At 45.8% G+C, this 16,233-nt stretch overlaps 1 protein-coding gene across 2 annotated transcripts in view; it reads right to left on the bottom strand.

Moving 5' to 3' along the window:
* The window catches only part of LOC134610721 (elongation factor 2-like), a 40,294-nt gene extending 27,124 nt beyond the window's left edge, over positions 1-13,170 (bottom strand). Inside the window, exons 1-3 of one of the 2 annotated variants that reach the window (XM_063453879.1) lie at positions 13,001-13,170; positions 952-1,166; positions 586-767 (exon numbers count right to left, since the gene is read on the bottom strand). In XM_063453879.1, coding sequence (XP_063309949.1) covers positions 586-767; positions 952-1,166; positions 13,001-13,003 — 400 coding nt within the window. In that variant the 5' untranslated portion in view covers positions 13,004-13,170. The remainder of the gene's footprint in view (positions 1-585; positions 768-951; positions 1,167-13,000) is intronic. The other variant, XM_063453880.1, reaches the window with a different exon arrangement.
* Between the last annotated feature and the right edge of the window lie 3,063 nt (positions 13,171-16,233).

Here is a 16,233-nt window from a genome sequence, read left to right on the forward strand (position 1 = left end):
ACTTGTTTCCAGGCGCTGAAGGAGGTACTTAGGAGGGGTATTTGCAGGATATTATCTGTGAGGAGACGGTGTGGTCTATGAAGAAGGGCCGGCAATGAGTCCGGCAGCGCCAGAAAGGACTCCAGAGGGAGCTCGAAAAACTGATTTTGGGATTAAAGCCAGTCTAGTGCATGTCTCAGTTGAGCCATCAGGCTGTATTCTGTAGCATTTGGTAAATTTAACCCCTAATGGGCAGCATTTGGTATTGTTTTGTGAGGCTAAGGCATTTTTAGAAAATATTTTAATGTTCAACAGGAGCAGGTCTTTATTTTATAAAGAAAGAAAAAATTGAGAAACAATTTGATAACGGAATCATGTGTCTGTAAGACAATATAATGTAAGCTCTGTCGAGCAGGTCAGTCAATATGTTCTGTTCCTGTATGTCCAACTTGTCTTGTTGCAACTACTTGCTTGTTAATACCCTGCGGAATATGTTGGCAATTTATAAGTAGTAATATTAATAACAAGACCTATCTTAGTCATACTCTGAGACAGTTATTATAAAGAACCATTTAAACGATGCATTCTTTGTTCTTAACAGCTCACCGGATACACAGTCCACCACCACAAGTGCACCATCGGTGACTCGGAGAGCAGCGGTCACTTCGGAGGAGAAGTCCACATGTCCCGGGGAGTCTATCAGGTTAATGAGGAAACCAGACCCATCTTTACTTTGCTTGATGAAGGCCAAGTCATTTTCTGACAGATCATAGAACAAGGATATAGCCCTACACAGGAAAGACACAATTTCACAATAAAATGTTTATTAACTAAACAGTAAGTGCCAGCAATGAAAAATTCAATTTCAAAATGCAGATCAAAATAGCGGAGCTGGAAATATTTCATGAACATGAAGCACACGAGCAAGTCTAAAATCTTTTGATTATTCTTAAACAACTTGTTGGTACTTACGTGGACTTAATAGTGATGCAGCGTTCCTGCTCATCCTTGCGTGTGTCCGTAAAACGTGTCTCACCTGCTCTGGCAGATGCAATAATACCAGCTTTGCTCACCAAAGAGTCGGTGAGTGTGGACTTGCCGTGGTCAACATGAGCAATCACAGACATATTTCTAATGTTGGCCTTCTTGTCCATGATCGCTCGGATCTGGTCTATGGTGAAGTTCACCTGGACAAAAAAGCAAAATGATTTAAATTAAAAAAATGTAGTTTCTAAGTTCTAATGTAAATATTGATTTTGCAGTAGAAAACTTTGTTGTGTCTTTGCTGTTTCCTCCTTACCTTTTCCTGATGGCTGGAAATTTTTGAGAAACAAAATGCTACATTTTCTTGTTATAAACCTCTTAGACAAAGTCTACTCTACGGAGATTTCTGATGTAACTCATTGGTTTTGTGTTCTACTGTTATATCATGCACAACTTAAAAGACAGACCTGCATACTGTTCTGCCTTCTAGAGCTGTTATTAGTGTTACTTTGCTTGCTCTTGTCTGCCATTCTTAGACCAAGTTAAAGACACCTGAGTAAGATATTCTGAACCTATGCATGTTTTATAAGCAAGAGGTTCTCCTTTTTTTTGATACAGCATTCACATACTGGATGTCATTCACAGAAGCAGGGGATACCATAGAGCCAAACTGTCTGAGTCTTAAACAATGTGCCATGAACATGTATTTTTGTTTTGATTCTTAATTTTTGACGTGCAGGTGATTACAAAGCATAGACAGACGCCACAACATCATGCTCTTATATTTAGACATAGGCTAAACAGTGGCATGAAGGGTTTGCACATTTTTGTTTTAAAAGAAACATAGTAAGCTAGGCACACGTGTCTAATCAATTATAAACTATTTACATTAACGGCAATGGGTTATCGACAGTGTAGTAAGCTAGTCAGCTTTGTCTAAACAGTTATGCATTGACTACATTGGGTTGTCTACAACATAGAAAACTGGGCAGTTACCGTATATACTCGAGTATAAGCCGAGTTTTTCAGCACTTTTTTGTGCTGAAAAACCCCAACTCGGCTTATACTCGAGTCAGTGTCTGTATTATGGCAATTTACATAGTCATAATAAAGACTGGGGGCTGGCAGCGAGCGCTTACCTCTCCTGCAGCTCCTGTCAGCTCCCTTCTCCTCTGCGCCGGTCCGTTCAGCACCTCGGTCAGCTCCCAGTGTAAATCTCGCGAGAGCCGCGGGGTCATAGTGCGGCTCTCGCGCGACTTACAGTGTGAGCTGACAGAGGAGCTGCACGGACCGGCGCGGAGAAGGAGGGAGCTGACAGGAGCTGCAGGAGAGGTAAGTAAACTCTCAGCCAGCCCCCCTCCTCCCCCCACTGAACTGCCAATGCCACTGGACCACCAGGGAAGGAGAGCCTCCCTCCCTGCCAAGTATCAAGCAGGGAGGGGGGAAGAAAAAAAAATAAAATAAAAATAATAATAAAAAATAATAATTATTATTATATAACAAAAAAAATTAAAATAATATTAAAAAAAAATAATAAAAATTCCCACCCCCCACCAAGGCTCTGCAACACAAACACACACACTGCGCTCATACACACACACACTGCGCTCATACACACACACACTGCGCTCACACACACACACACTGCGCTCACACACACACACACTGCGCTCACACACACACACACACTGCGCTCATACACACACACACTGCGCTCATACACACACACACTGCGCTCATACACACACACACACTGCGCTCATACACACACACACTGCGCTCATACACACACACACTGCGCTCATACACACACACACTGCGCTCATACACACAAACACTGCGCTCATACACACACACACTGCGCTCATACACACACACTGCAAATAAATATTCAATTAATATAATTTTTTTAGGATCTAATTTTATTTAGAAATTTACCAGTAGCTGCTGCATTTCCCACCCTAGTCTTATACTCGAGTCAATAAGTTTTCCCAGTTTTTTTGGGTAAAATTAGGGAACCTCGGCTTATATTCGGGTCGGCTTATACTCGAGTATATACGGTATGTCTAAACGATTTTATACTATTTGTATAAACTACATTGAGTTATCAACAGGCTGTAAATAGAAAGTCGTTGGTACAGTGAGCGTCACACATTGTGATAAAGCCCCCCAACGGGCCCCCGGGGATGTCATAAATGTACCCTTCAAGGGAGAATTGTAACGAAAATATACCCCAACTCGCAGGATTCAACTCGACAAAAGACAACACAGAGGAGAGATACGTCTACCGGACCTTAGAATGGCCGGACTCGACGTATAGGAGAGGAGACAGAGTCAGGAACGATCCGAGGTCAAGGGCACAAAGAGACAGTGTAAACTAGGACTAGCCGGGGTCTGGTACACAGTAAACAGCAAGCCGGCAAACAGAACAGATAAGGATAAAGAGATAACGTAGTCAGAAACAAAGCCAAGGTCAATACGAAGGAACACAACTGAACACAACAAGTGCTAAAGGGAACTGCAACAGAAACCACGATAGGGCAAGGACTAAGGGAAAAAGGTGAGTATAAGTACCTTCTAAATTAATTTGATTGGCTCCGGTCATATCCACACCCCCAAAAGGTAAGTGTATGGGGAGTGTGGCATGACAGGGGCCAATGGGAGCCTTTTTCCCATTTAGGCTCCCACTGATTCTTTAAGAGCGCTCCCGAGACCCGCGGCGCGCTCTTAGATTCAGGCGCGACACGTGACCGCTATTCACGGTCACTGCCCGCCTTCTTGTTGCAGCAGTCGGATGAGCCGCATGCGGCTCGTGCAGCAGCAGGACCGCGCGCGGCTCGAAGAGAGGACCGCGGCCCGCCCCTGGATAAGGTAAGTAACGCTACAAGAATATAACCACGGAGAACATAAGAAATATACTCATCAAGTAGGTAGGGGTAGTGGTATGATGCCAGTCAAGGAAATTTGCAATGCTCTGCCCTCCTGGTCAGCCAATTCCCCGCTGGGGTGCTTCTGAGTCCAGCTTTGAGAGACTTGTTGTCCGAAGACAGCCAGGCAAGCGGAGTGAGCACTGCTGGTTTGGTGGTTTCTGTGAGGCTATTCCCTGGGACCTCTGAACCCAGTGTGTCGATGTGTCGGCTCGTTGGATGCCTCGATGCTGCTCGTGTTACTGTGCCGGGCGGGAATGCGCTCAAGGAGAAGCTTGAGATCCTTCCTGCGGGTTCTTTTGCCTGGCGCGCCTCGTGGCACTGTTGCGGTCTGCCCGAACTCTGGGAGGGTCTGCCATGTTCTGCCGCACGTTTGGGCCTTGCGCTTGTGCGCCCCTCCGGCCGACTCGGGTCAGCCTCGCCCCGCCGGGGCTCCTGCTGCTCCCAGGCTCGAGGATGAGGAGGTCTGCAGCGTTTTTTGTTAGGCCAGTTCCGGGAGCATGCTCCAGAGGTGGCCCCTTGTGGGTGCTGGTCTGCCGTGATGGTGTTATTAAGGTGGGTCATGGTGTCTCGACGCTTGCCCTTTTGGGGCAAGCAGTGTGGTAGGTTCATGGACAAAGTCTCTGGCGGAGAGGGGTTCATGCGGGCCTCTAGTTTCTGCCAGAAGGCTTGGAATATTTTGTTTAGCCGGAGCACCGTTGTGACGAAACCAATCTCGCCACATTGTATTGGAGGAGCCTGGTTGCCCGCCTGCTGCCTCTGGACTATGGACCGGCAGCTAAAGGGTTAATTTTACTGTGCAGAAGGATTTATTTCTCCCTTTCTGCACAGCAGTTCGGTAGATTTCATCTACCGAACAAACAGCCGTTCACCAACCTCCCCAGAGCCGTGGGAAGCCGTCCGGCGTTGTTAATTGGCCACCCAGAAGCTGGTGTGTGCTGCCAATTTACCTCCCTGAAGCTGCGGTTAATTGCCTGTTAACTGTGTGGCCGCTGTTACACTTAGCGGCCGCTAGGTGGCGCTGTTCTGGAGCTCCCCGGGCAGCCAACACTTTTCCGCACGTCTTTCATGCACCAAAATCGGACACTTTTACGTGCAGGCACCGCTGAACCTCCAGCCCCTGGTTCTCATTCGTATGAATTTGGTGAATGGAGGGAAATTCGGTAGTTTATGTTTTATGTGAACTGTAGTAACCCAGATAGCCTGCCATGGAGCCTGTTCGTATAATTAAAGACTTTGGCTCCATGGCAATTAAAATGTATTTGTGTGATCTGGGTGCCATTCACCTAATAATGTGCACCCAGACCTAAGCTATCTGGGGATATGTTACATGTCTGTGTTTTGTGTATAAAATGTGTCTGTATGTATTTTAAAGTGATAGTCTGTTTCTGTGTCACCATGTGCATAATGGAGTCTGGCCTTTGTCTTAGGAGATAATTGAATTACTTCATTAATTATCTCCAGGGCAGGGAGGAGGAAACCAAGATGCATGGTGGGAAAGTATTGTGGCTGTGTGTACGAAAATGATACATGTCTGTCTGCTGTTTCAGTCTTCCATCTGGTCCCCTAGGGGAGTGTCCACCAGGTGGGAGACCTGCATAAATACAGGGGCAGGTAGCCCTGAATAGACAGACCACTGCTTGACCCTCAACACGGAGCCTTGTCTCATTCTTGGGGGGATTCACTGTATGCTGATAGGGACTGACTGCCAGGAGTGTAAGCCGCTTGGGAGCTTTTCCTGTTTGTCTGCTAGCAGCTATTCGTGAGGTTCCAGCTTGGAGTGCTACCTTATTCCCTTGTATGCAGTTCGGGAGTTTGGTGCATTCACCTATATCCAATTCGTGAGTTTTGGTGCTTTTACAGTAGCTGTGCCTTTTTGTGAAAAGGGGATTATCGCCTAAACGGATTTTTCCCCTTTTATGCTGAAACGGTCCGTTACAACCGTCTCATGCTCTGCCTTGCTTGTGTCATCGGTGGGGCAGCCGGCCATTTTGTGAGCCACATGGAGAGTTTGTTTGGGCTTTTGCTGTGTTGTTGCTTGATCATAGCTGTACAGGGAGGACTTATGGGGGTAGACCGGGATAACCCCCACCGATCCAAGGGGGGGGGGGACAGGGGTTCTCGTGCTGATTTTAGGCGAGTTGCAGCAGTGTGAGGGCGGCCATCCCTCCTGCGCCTATACTGGTGGTAGGTCTCACCATGGGTCCTGGTGTTTGGTGCTTTGGCTGTCGCTTGTGTGGCATCATTCTGTGCCCCTGGATGTCACCTCTCCCTTGGTGGCCTGTTTGCGTCCAGTAATCGCTGTTTTAGTTGTGAAATTCAACTTTTTCTGTCTCAGATAGCTGGAGCTATTAAGGCTTGCTTCCTTCCAGCTCTGCAGTCAGGCCCCGCCCCCCCCATGAACATGTATTTTAATGCTATTGCCTCTTTAAATAATTCTGTTCTTTCCCTACACAGGTCCTGTCAGTGAACCTGGGCACTCTTAATGAGCTGACGGCAGCCTGCCATGCCTTGCATGTTTCTACTAACTAATTGTTCAGGTCTCAGATTCTCCAGAACAACTCAGAACAGACTTTCCATTTTCCTATCATGTGATTCCTTCAGAATCTACAAATTGGATCCTTATATTCACCTTGTTTCCTGCATTTCTCCACTGGACTTCAAATATTTTCTACTCAGCTGCTGAAAACTAAATGAACCCTCTTTTTTTGCACTCAGACACAGACAGTTTTGCCAGACTCTATATTAGTTCTTTCCATATGGGAAAATAGCTTTGTGCAGGAATCACTGACTTGCATCAAGACTGGGGTAAACCCCTATTTTCTGTTACTTTCTTACATTTGCTATGAACTTTGTTAGTTTCCTTACTAATAATTGGCTAATTAATCTACAAGGTGAAGATACCTATTTTATTTAGCAAAGGACTGCTTTCTTGTTTGATTTATATTGTTCAAAATCAGATTCTGATTCAGTCTGTCGGATAAAAAAAAAAAAAAAAAAGACTTATGTTTATTTTATATCATTTTTGCCAATAAAAGCCTGTGCAATTGGGGGTGGGGCCGGACCGCCGAGCTGAGCGGTCACAAGTTTGAGCAGCTCCTGAAACTCACCAACTTTTAAAGTCTATAAACATGGAATCTGAACTAACTATAGACTGACAGCAAGGGCCCTCAGTGCAAAGGGCATACTGGATCCAGGGCGAGACCGGCTCTTTGAGTTTCAGTCCCCTGGAGATGAGGGCTTCGATGTTCCAGTTAGGGCCTTCACCGGCAGTGAGTGGGGCGGACGGCCGCTGCCCCGCTATCCTGCCTGACCGCGCCCAGCCAGAGGCCCAGCTCCAAGTGGATCCGGCCCTGTTCCCCCCCCCTATGGACCGGTGGGGGTGATCCCGGTCCTCACCCAGTGGCTATGCAATCCACGCCCAATGACCTCACCGCCCCGATTGGGGATACGGGCGCAGCACACAAGATGGCGGACGCCATGTGCGCCGGGATCAAGGTGAATAGCTGCTCTCTCATCGAGCCCACAGCACTCAGTGAGTCTTCTGCACAGATACTTAGAGGTCTGAAGAGCATGTGTCCCCCATACCCCGCAAACCAATCCACCAAGGGAGCCTTTACCTGTCCCATCAACGAGTCAAGCGAACGGAGGTACAGCCGAGCCGCCGACAGCCGTGGCACTGGATGGTCAGGACATCGCAAAGCGACTACCCACGCCAGGGACTCACGACAAACCGCGAGCGAGACCACAAACCCACCGTACACAAGTCCTGCGGTGCAGCAGCCCCAGAGAAGGGTTCCATGTGACACCCGGCAACAAGCTTTTTCAGGGACTTTGCCCGGATCCCTACCCTGATGGACAATCGTTCCCTGCCATACTGATGTGACCGACTGGGTATCGGCTAACCGTAAGCCGGCTCGTAACGGCGAGGTATCACGCCTGCAATACAAATGACTCTCAAAGCCTGTACCAGTACATGCATATTAGACCAGCCAGGGTGACACATTATAAGCAGCTTAATACTCAGAACCAGCATGCCAACACTTCAAGCTTAGGGGCTCACTATATCAGCAGTATCTCTTAATACACACATTGGGTACATCAGGCACATAAACAGTTAACCTGGCTACTACAAATTGATTACGGACACAACTACTAGTTAAGCAACCGATTAACTGTCTTCTGCCATCTACTAAACTGTGCACCAGCGCAACTATCAGCCATCACTGGTTATTCTCATGCCTAGTTCTTCATGTGCCCCATTTTAATTCCCTACATGTTTTCTACTATGCACACAATACAATGGGAGGTATACTGAGAGCCCATGAGCAAAGTACTCATTGTGGAACACCTGTACTTAGCTATTGATATTCCACAACCATGTCTAACAGCGCCCAGCATGATGCTATATGCGTTGCTATACTCTTCCTCTTAACCAGCTTAAAAAAATATGTCGTTTATTCTTATGCAATACTATGCCTGTTATACCTGTCTGTCAGTTACTATACAACTAGCGACTGCAGCTAGCATGTACACACATGTAAACTACAAATCGAGACCTGCCTAGCATGATATTATATCTTTTGTTCTGGCATTTATAAAAATTATAATTTCTCTATTCGTACACCTACTAATGCTGATAATTGCATGTCATTTATCGCTAGATAGTCTTACCACGCTTAAAAATGCTTAAAAATGTTTAAAAATGTGCTTTCACCTCATTGCCGCATATGTATGAATCTGTGATATTAACTTGATTATGTTTGCTATTGTGGCAACGTATATCATTTTGTCAAACCATGCACAACAAAAATAAAGAATTCAAAAAAAAAAAAGCCCGTGCAATTTGATATACTATTTTCCTACTTAATGGGAAACTATAGTTTCCTGTTGTTTTCCTGGCACTGTAGTTCTCTATAGTGTCCCACTCCCCGTGGTGCAGAAGGGGTTACAAAAACCATTCTGTCACTTACCTAAGTCCACTGCCATTGTCCCTTGGCTCCGACTCGGACTCCGCCTCCGACATCTGTGGGGGCGACCTAATGCGCATGTGCGGCAATGGCCACTTTCACATTAGAACTTCCCCCATAGGCAAGCATTATATAATGCATAGCGTGAGGGCATCCAGCACCAGTTAAACTACCAAAAGCGATAGACAGCCACTAGAGGTGGAGTTAATCCACAAAGGTAATTCTTGCAATTTATTAAAAACTGCAATAATTACCTTTGCAGAGTTAAGGGACCTGGGAATATGCACCCACATCACTTTATTAAGCTGAAGTGGTCTGGGTGCCCTATAATGTCCCTTTAATCTCTAAGGAAGAGGAGTGGATAGGACACACTGTCCAACCTAAGGTACGTGTATATCAAAGGTAGAGATAAGTTTTTCTTCATTTAAAAAATGTCCTTTCAATATGTGATGAAATAATTATTATGGTAAAAATATTTGTGAGGTGACTTTGTTGTTTTGGAAGTGCCGTATATATTCGAGTTTAAGCCGACCCGAATATAAGCTGAGGCACCTAATTTTACCTAATAAAACTGGGGGGGGAAAAAACTTATTGACTCGAGTATCAGCCTAGGGTGGGAAATGCAGCAGCTACTGGTAAATTTAAAAAACAAAAATAAAAATAGATACCAATAAAATGACATTAATTGAGGCATTATTGGGGGCATTTTAAAATGTGTAATATCCTGTATACAACCTATGTGCAATATCCTGTAATCACACCTATGTGTAAAATCCTGTGACAGCCTATGTAGCTGACTCCATCATGATGGTTCAAGTCAACAGACAAAAAAAAAAAAAAAAAAAAGAGTTCTCTGTGGATAGTAAAATTGAAAAATGGAAAATCCTGTCCACCGCTTTAATATACATAATGTTATGAAAAAAAGCTTACACTATAACAACATTTTTGGTAAGCCAACTCATTCTGTGACTTGTCATTTACGTTCAACACACTGTACTTTTATATAACACATGAAAGCACAGTAGAGTAAGCATATCAAAACCAGAAAGAGAGAAGGAGAAATTAGAAAAGACCTAGTAACAGCGTGTTTATTTACCTCTCTTGACTGAGAGGTTAGTGTGGAGCATGAGGGTCGGCACCTGTGGGAAACAAGGCTCTAGCATCGTGGACAGGAGATATAGGCGTGCTTTCACTCATTTGCTTTGAACTCGCCTCGTCTTCCGTCACATCTCACTGCTATTCCGAGGTTTGGAACGCAGCGGTGCGCCCCAGGTACACCCACAGAGGCTGCAGACGCCCGCAGATGAGCAGGAGAGACCGGAGACCTCGAGTATAAGCCGAGGGGGGCTTTTTCAGCATTAAAAATGTGCTGAAAAAGTCAGCTTATACTCGAGTATATAAGGTATCTTTGTTCTTCATGCTGTGGAATACAGCTCATATCAAGTTCAGCCAGGTTTACTCCAAACTCTGCAATCCTAATGCAACCTAAAACCATAACCCAAAAGGGGTAATAAAAGGGCTAATTTCACTGGAATTTGGTAGCACAGTGCTCACCCCACCACAGCTCTGAAAATAGTACTGAACTGCTTACAAAGCAGTTTGTTAGAGAAAGTTATAGTGTGCACATCACATCCCAGGCACCCCTGTTTTTGTATAATGTCTTTCATTCTATAAATTACATTTGTTTCGGTATAATATACAAACCAAGACTTTTTTCGCTCTGAAAGAGTTGCAAATTTGTGAGTAGGTTTGAGCATTTTCAAGGGGTTTATTTTATTTATTTTAGCTCAATGCATTGTTAAAGGATCACTATAGGGTCAGAAACACAAACATGTATTCCTGACCCTATAGTGTTAAAACCACCATCTAGCCCCCTTGGGCCCCTTATGCCTCCATAAATATAGCAAAATCTTACTGTATTCAAGCCTGAAGCTGTAACTCTGCATGCTGTTTGCCTCAGAAAAACAAGCAGTCTGCTGACATCATCAGAAGTGGTAGTCTGATCCAATCACAATGCTTCCCCATAGGATTGGCTGAGACTGACAAAGAGGCAGATCAGGGGCAGAGCCAGCATGATTCAAACACAGCCCTGGCCAATCAGCAACTCCTCATAGAGATGAATTGAATCAATGAATCTCTATGAGGAAAGTTCAGTGTCTGCATGCAGAGTGAGGAGACACTGAATGTTTGGATGCATTTTAGGCAGCCATGACCCAGGAAGGATCTTTAACAGCCATCTGAGGAGTGGCCAGTGAAGTTATCACTAGGCTATAATGTAAACACTGCAGTTTCTCTGAAAAGACAGTGTTTACAGCAAAAAACCTGAAGATAATGATTCTACTCACCAGAACAAATTCAATAAGCTGTAGTTGTTTTGGTGACTATAGTGTCCCATTAAGGTAAATAAATTGCACTTTGATCAGTTCATCTTTTCTAAGTATGGAAACAATTTTCTATTGTTGCCTTTGAGGAGAGCTCATAAGACATCTGAAAGGCTTATTGGTTCTAATAGCATCGGCACTCTCCCTTGGTGAGATATCAAAGTATTTTATTCCAGTTTAACATAAGACTAAGAGCCCACTATGTGCCTGCACTGGATATCACTGCACTAGATATGAAAAGCCAGTGAATGCGAAAAGTGGAAATTGGGAAAAAAACATTTGTAACTGTGTACATTTAGGAAAATGTAACTGCACAGGCCAGTCCTTACAATTAATTGCAAATTAAACACTATACCACTTTGTCCAGGATTATAAAGACTGAACCATATGACAGATAATCAGGTTTATGTTTTTACAAGCGGTGAGTCACACAGTAAATCTCCAGCACAACAAACACTGCGTTTTATTCTCAATAGAACAGGAGACAAATACTTTTAAAGAAATCGTAAATGTGGTTTTAGTGTTAACTTCATATGCAACTAATGTAAATAAAACCTTTCCATAACTCTTGCTCAATCTACAGTGGGAAATTGCAAAATTAGGAAACAGCCAAACTTATGCAACATTTAAAGGGCCACTCCAACCAAAAAACTGTTTAATTCAGCACCAAGGCCAAATTCTCCCAGCAGCCCAATTCTCCTCAGGTGATGTCAGCAAGAATGGGCTGAGGAGCTGAGCGGAGGATTTGGAAAGGCGCAGGATTGGGGGAGGTGTGCCACTATGGGTGGCCTGTCGCCCGCATGCTTTGAGTGGGATGTCCGGCATCCAATATGGACATCATTTACATAACGCCCTAGTGACGCTGCCGAAAATGGAGTTACAATTTTGCCAGCAAAGGACTATATCTCAGTATGTGGAGTATAGTGAAACGCTGTACATACAGACTCCAAGTACCATGACCACTTGCCATCACGGAATTGATTATGCTCCTGGAGTAACCCATTAAAGAAACACTGTCATAATTTGCTTCAATATCTTAATAAAATCTTGGATTTTGGAAGAAATCATTATGCATATCGATATTTTTTTGCCTACCTATCCAACTCCCCGTTTCTGATAGCCATTGCATCTTTGGTCTGATTGTCAGTTATCTGACCAAGTGGTCACTTTATTAATAACTGGTGTACTTTTAAATCAGTCATGAGTGGTCATTTCATGATAATAAATGCCAGCTTAATCAGGGACAGAGGTTTACCCTTAGTAGCAGTGTATACTCAGTTTTATGAGTTTTCTAGGGAGAATAGAATCAACCCTACACATGAAGAGTTACGCAGTTAGAAATATCTTATTAAGTCTTGTTTTGTTAAGCAGGAAATCATAGCATTGACCAGATGGGAAAGCGAATTGGGCATTAAAATCGAAAAACAAAACGATTGGTATAAATCTTTAACATTAGTTTGGGCTATTTCTAGCAGTCACTGTGCCCCCGGGTGCAGCCTGGTGGCCCTTACAATCATTACCTGTGACACAGATCAGATGATTTAAGGAATGATGCCACCTGGGTTGCGGAGGAGGCTGTCTTACCTAAAATCCTTCATACTGACTCCCCATGGTATTTGCCCACTTAGGGAATCCCAGACAGTGAGTTGGGGGGGTAGGGGTGGGATTGCTCCCTTCTCTCTCTGCACCCTTTCTGTATATCTGTGTCTCACCCCTGCCCCCCACCCCAATAAAAACTACCTTGCACACAGGGTCTCACCATGACTGCAGATAGCTGTGATCTTCACTAACAGAACTGGAGATGGAAGCAGCTTCTCAGATAGAGAATTCAGGAAGGAGATACAGACAGGGAGAGAGAGAGGGAGAAGAAGGGGGAGAAAGGAGGAGTGGCATTATTTCAAGGCTGGCTGTTAAATGTTAAATGAACACTCTTTATGATAGTGCCAATTTCATGAGAAATCACGTCACTGTATGTGCTCCCTCCCTTGTTGTTCCAGAGCTCATAACTTGACACAGAGTTCAACTACTGCGACACTAGTGGGCACCAAACCAGAACACACTGTCATCACATACATCCAGGGCCGGTGTTCTATCATTCTGCTATACCCCGTCAGATTTCTATACCCTCGTCACTTCCGGGGAGGGGAATCAGCTGGATCCTGTGCTGCACATTCGTGCTAGCACTCCTGCTACTCCTCCACAGCCAGGTCCTGGAAGGTAAGTAAAACTAGTTTTACACTTTCATTATAGTTAGTGCATTCACCAAGCTTAGGCACATGGGACATTTAGGGTTAATGTTAGGGTTCAAATTAGGGTTAGGTAAGTGCTTCTAACCTCTCTCACTCTCTATTCTTACCCTAACCCTTGGGGTAAGGGTTAAAATAGAGTGTGAAAAATCACTATTTAGTGATATTCCCCTAATGTGAAATATCACTAAATATGAACAAGTCCCTAATCCTAACCCTAATTTGAACCCTAACATTAACCCTAAATGTCCCATGTCCTAAGCTTAGTGAACGCACTAACTATAATGAAAGTGTAAAACTAGTTTTACTTACCTTCCAGGACCTGGCTGTGGAGGAGAAGCAGGAGTGCTAGCACACATGTGCAGCACAGGATCCAGCTGATTCCCCTCCCCGGATGTGACGAGGGTATAGAAATCTGACTGGTATAGCAGAATGATAGAACACCGGCGCTTCCTATAAGGCGAACTAGGCAGCCGCCTAGGGCGCCATATAGGAGGGGGCGCCCTGCGCCCCCATCGCCGGCCCTTTAAATGCTGCAGCCACCTGAGCGCTCTATAAAGAGCGCTCAGGCGGCTGCCGCACTGCCTCACCTCTCCTCCCCTGTAGCATGGCCGAGCTCCTCTCCAGTCCGCGGTCCCGGCCGGACTGACAGGAAGTGCACACACAGTGTGCATTTCCTGTCAGTCTGGCCGGGTACAGGAAACAGAAACTCCTGTACCGCGGACTGGAAAGGAGCTCGGCCACGCTACAGGAAGGGAAGGTGAGGAGAAAAGGGGGCGGGAGGGAGAATTAGAGATTACAGGGAGGGGGGGAGGCGGGGAAGAAGAGATTACAGGGAGGGAGGGAGGGGGAAAGAAGAGATTACAGGGGGGAAGAGATTACAGGGAGGGAGGGAGGGGGAAAGAAGAGATTACAGGGGGGGAAGAGATTACAGGGATGGAGGGGGGAGAAGAGATTACAGGGAGGGAGGGGGGAGAAGAGATTACAGGGAAGGAAGGGGGAGAAGAGATTACAGGGAGGGAGGGGTGGGAAGAACAGATTACAGGGAGGGGGAGAAGAGATTACAGGGAGGGAGGGGGGAGGGGGGGGAAGAGATTACAGGGAGGGAGGGAGGGAGAAGAGATTACAGGGAGGGAAGGGGAAAGAGATTACAGGAAGGGAGGAGGGAAGAAGAGATTACAGGAAGGGAGGGGGAAGAAGAGATTACAGGGAGGGGGGAGAAGAGATTACAGGGAGGGGGAGAAGAGATTACAGGGAGGGGGGAGAAGAGATTACAGGGAGGGGGGGAGAAGAGATTACAGGGAGGGAGGGAGAAGAGATTACAGGAAGGGAGGGGGGAGAAGAAGAGATTACAGGGAGGGAGGGGGGAAAGAAGAGATTGGAGGGAGGGGGGAGAAGAAGAGATTGGAGGGAGGGGGGAGAAGAGAAGATTACGGGGGGGAGAAGAAGAGATTACAGGGAGGGGGGAGAAGAAGAGAAGATTACAGGGAGGGGGAGAAGAAAATATTACAGGGGGAGAAGAGGAGAACATGGGGGAAGAAGAGGAGAACAAGAGGAGAGGGGGAGGAGAACACGAGGGGGGGTTGAGAAGAACTTGGGGAGGGAGAGACCACTAAAGGAGGGAGGGGGTGGTGGACAGACCACTAGGGGAGAGCGGTGAGGAGAGACTGCTAAAGGGGGGTGGGGGGAGAGCAGAGAACACTAAGGGAGGGAGGGTGTGTGTGGAGGATAGACCACTAGGGGAGGGTGGGGGGAGAGTAGAGACCACTTAGGGAGGTGGGGGGGGAGGAGAGTAGAGACCACTAAGGGACAGGGGAGGGGAGGAGGTGAGAGACCACTAAGGGGTAGGGGAGATCTCTAAGGGACGGAAGGGAGAGCTCTATAGGACAGGGGGCAGGACAGGGAGCTCTTTCACACTACACACACACACACACACACACACACACACAATGCATCCCTATACATACTCAGAAACACACAATGCATCCCTACACACAGAAACACAACATGCTTCCCTTGCACACAGAGAAACACACAATGCATCCATTACACACACACACACACACACAATGCAACCCTTACACATAAAGACAATGCATCCTTTGCACTCATACACAGAAACACACAATGCATCCCTTACACACACACATGCAAACACACATTGCTTCTCTTACACACACACAGAAACACAATGCATCTTACACACACTCAACGCACCTTGAGCTGTGTAAGGGGCCCCAAAAAATGGAGCTGCTTGCCGTTCTCCCAGAACATTTAATTTTGTGACCACAGTTACAAACAGCCTCCAGAGATCCTGTTCTACACCAGACCAGTGAAGCCAGACTGCAGCCAGAGCCCATCACCATCCTCATCTGGTTGTAAGTAGGCAATCTAGTATATTATTAGTGACACTAATCTCTAATTTACCTCACATTAAAGGGACACTTTAGTCCCCAGAACCACTGCAGCTTAATTAAGTGGTTCTGGTGTCTATAGTTTGTCCCTGCAGGCTTTTTAATGTAAAACACACACTGTGTGCAGCACTGGTGTTAGTTCATATGTGTCCTGTGCTCAGAGTCAAGTCTTTGATCCTGTGATCCTGTTTTGTACCAGTGTTTGTTTCATCTGCTTCGTGTTTTTGACCCCGGCTTCTGATTACGTTTATTCTGTTCTCTGGCATCCTTTGACCTCGGCTAGTCCCTGATGATCCTGCTGGTTCAGTCCTTGCCTGTCCCGCGTATTGGTA

Source organism: Pelobates fuscus, chromosome 5, assembly GCF_036172605.1.
Source record: "Pelobates fuscus isolate aPelFus1 chromosome 5, aPelFus1.pri, whole genome shotgun sequence".
Taxonomy (NCBI): Eukaryota; Metazoa; Chordata; class Amphibia; order Anura; family Pelobatidae; genus Pelobates; species Pelobates fuscus.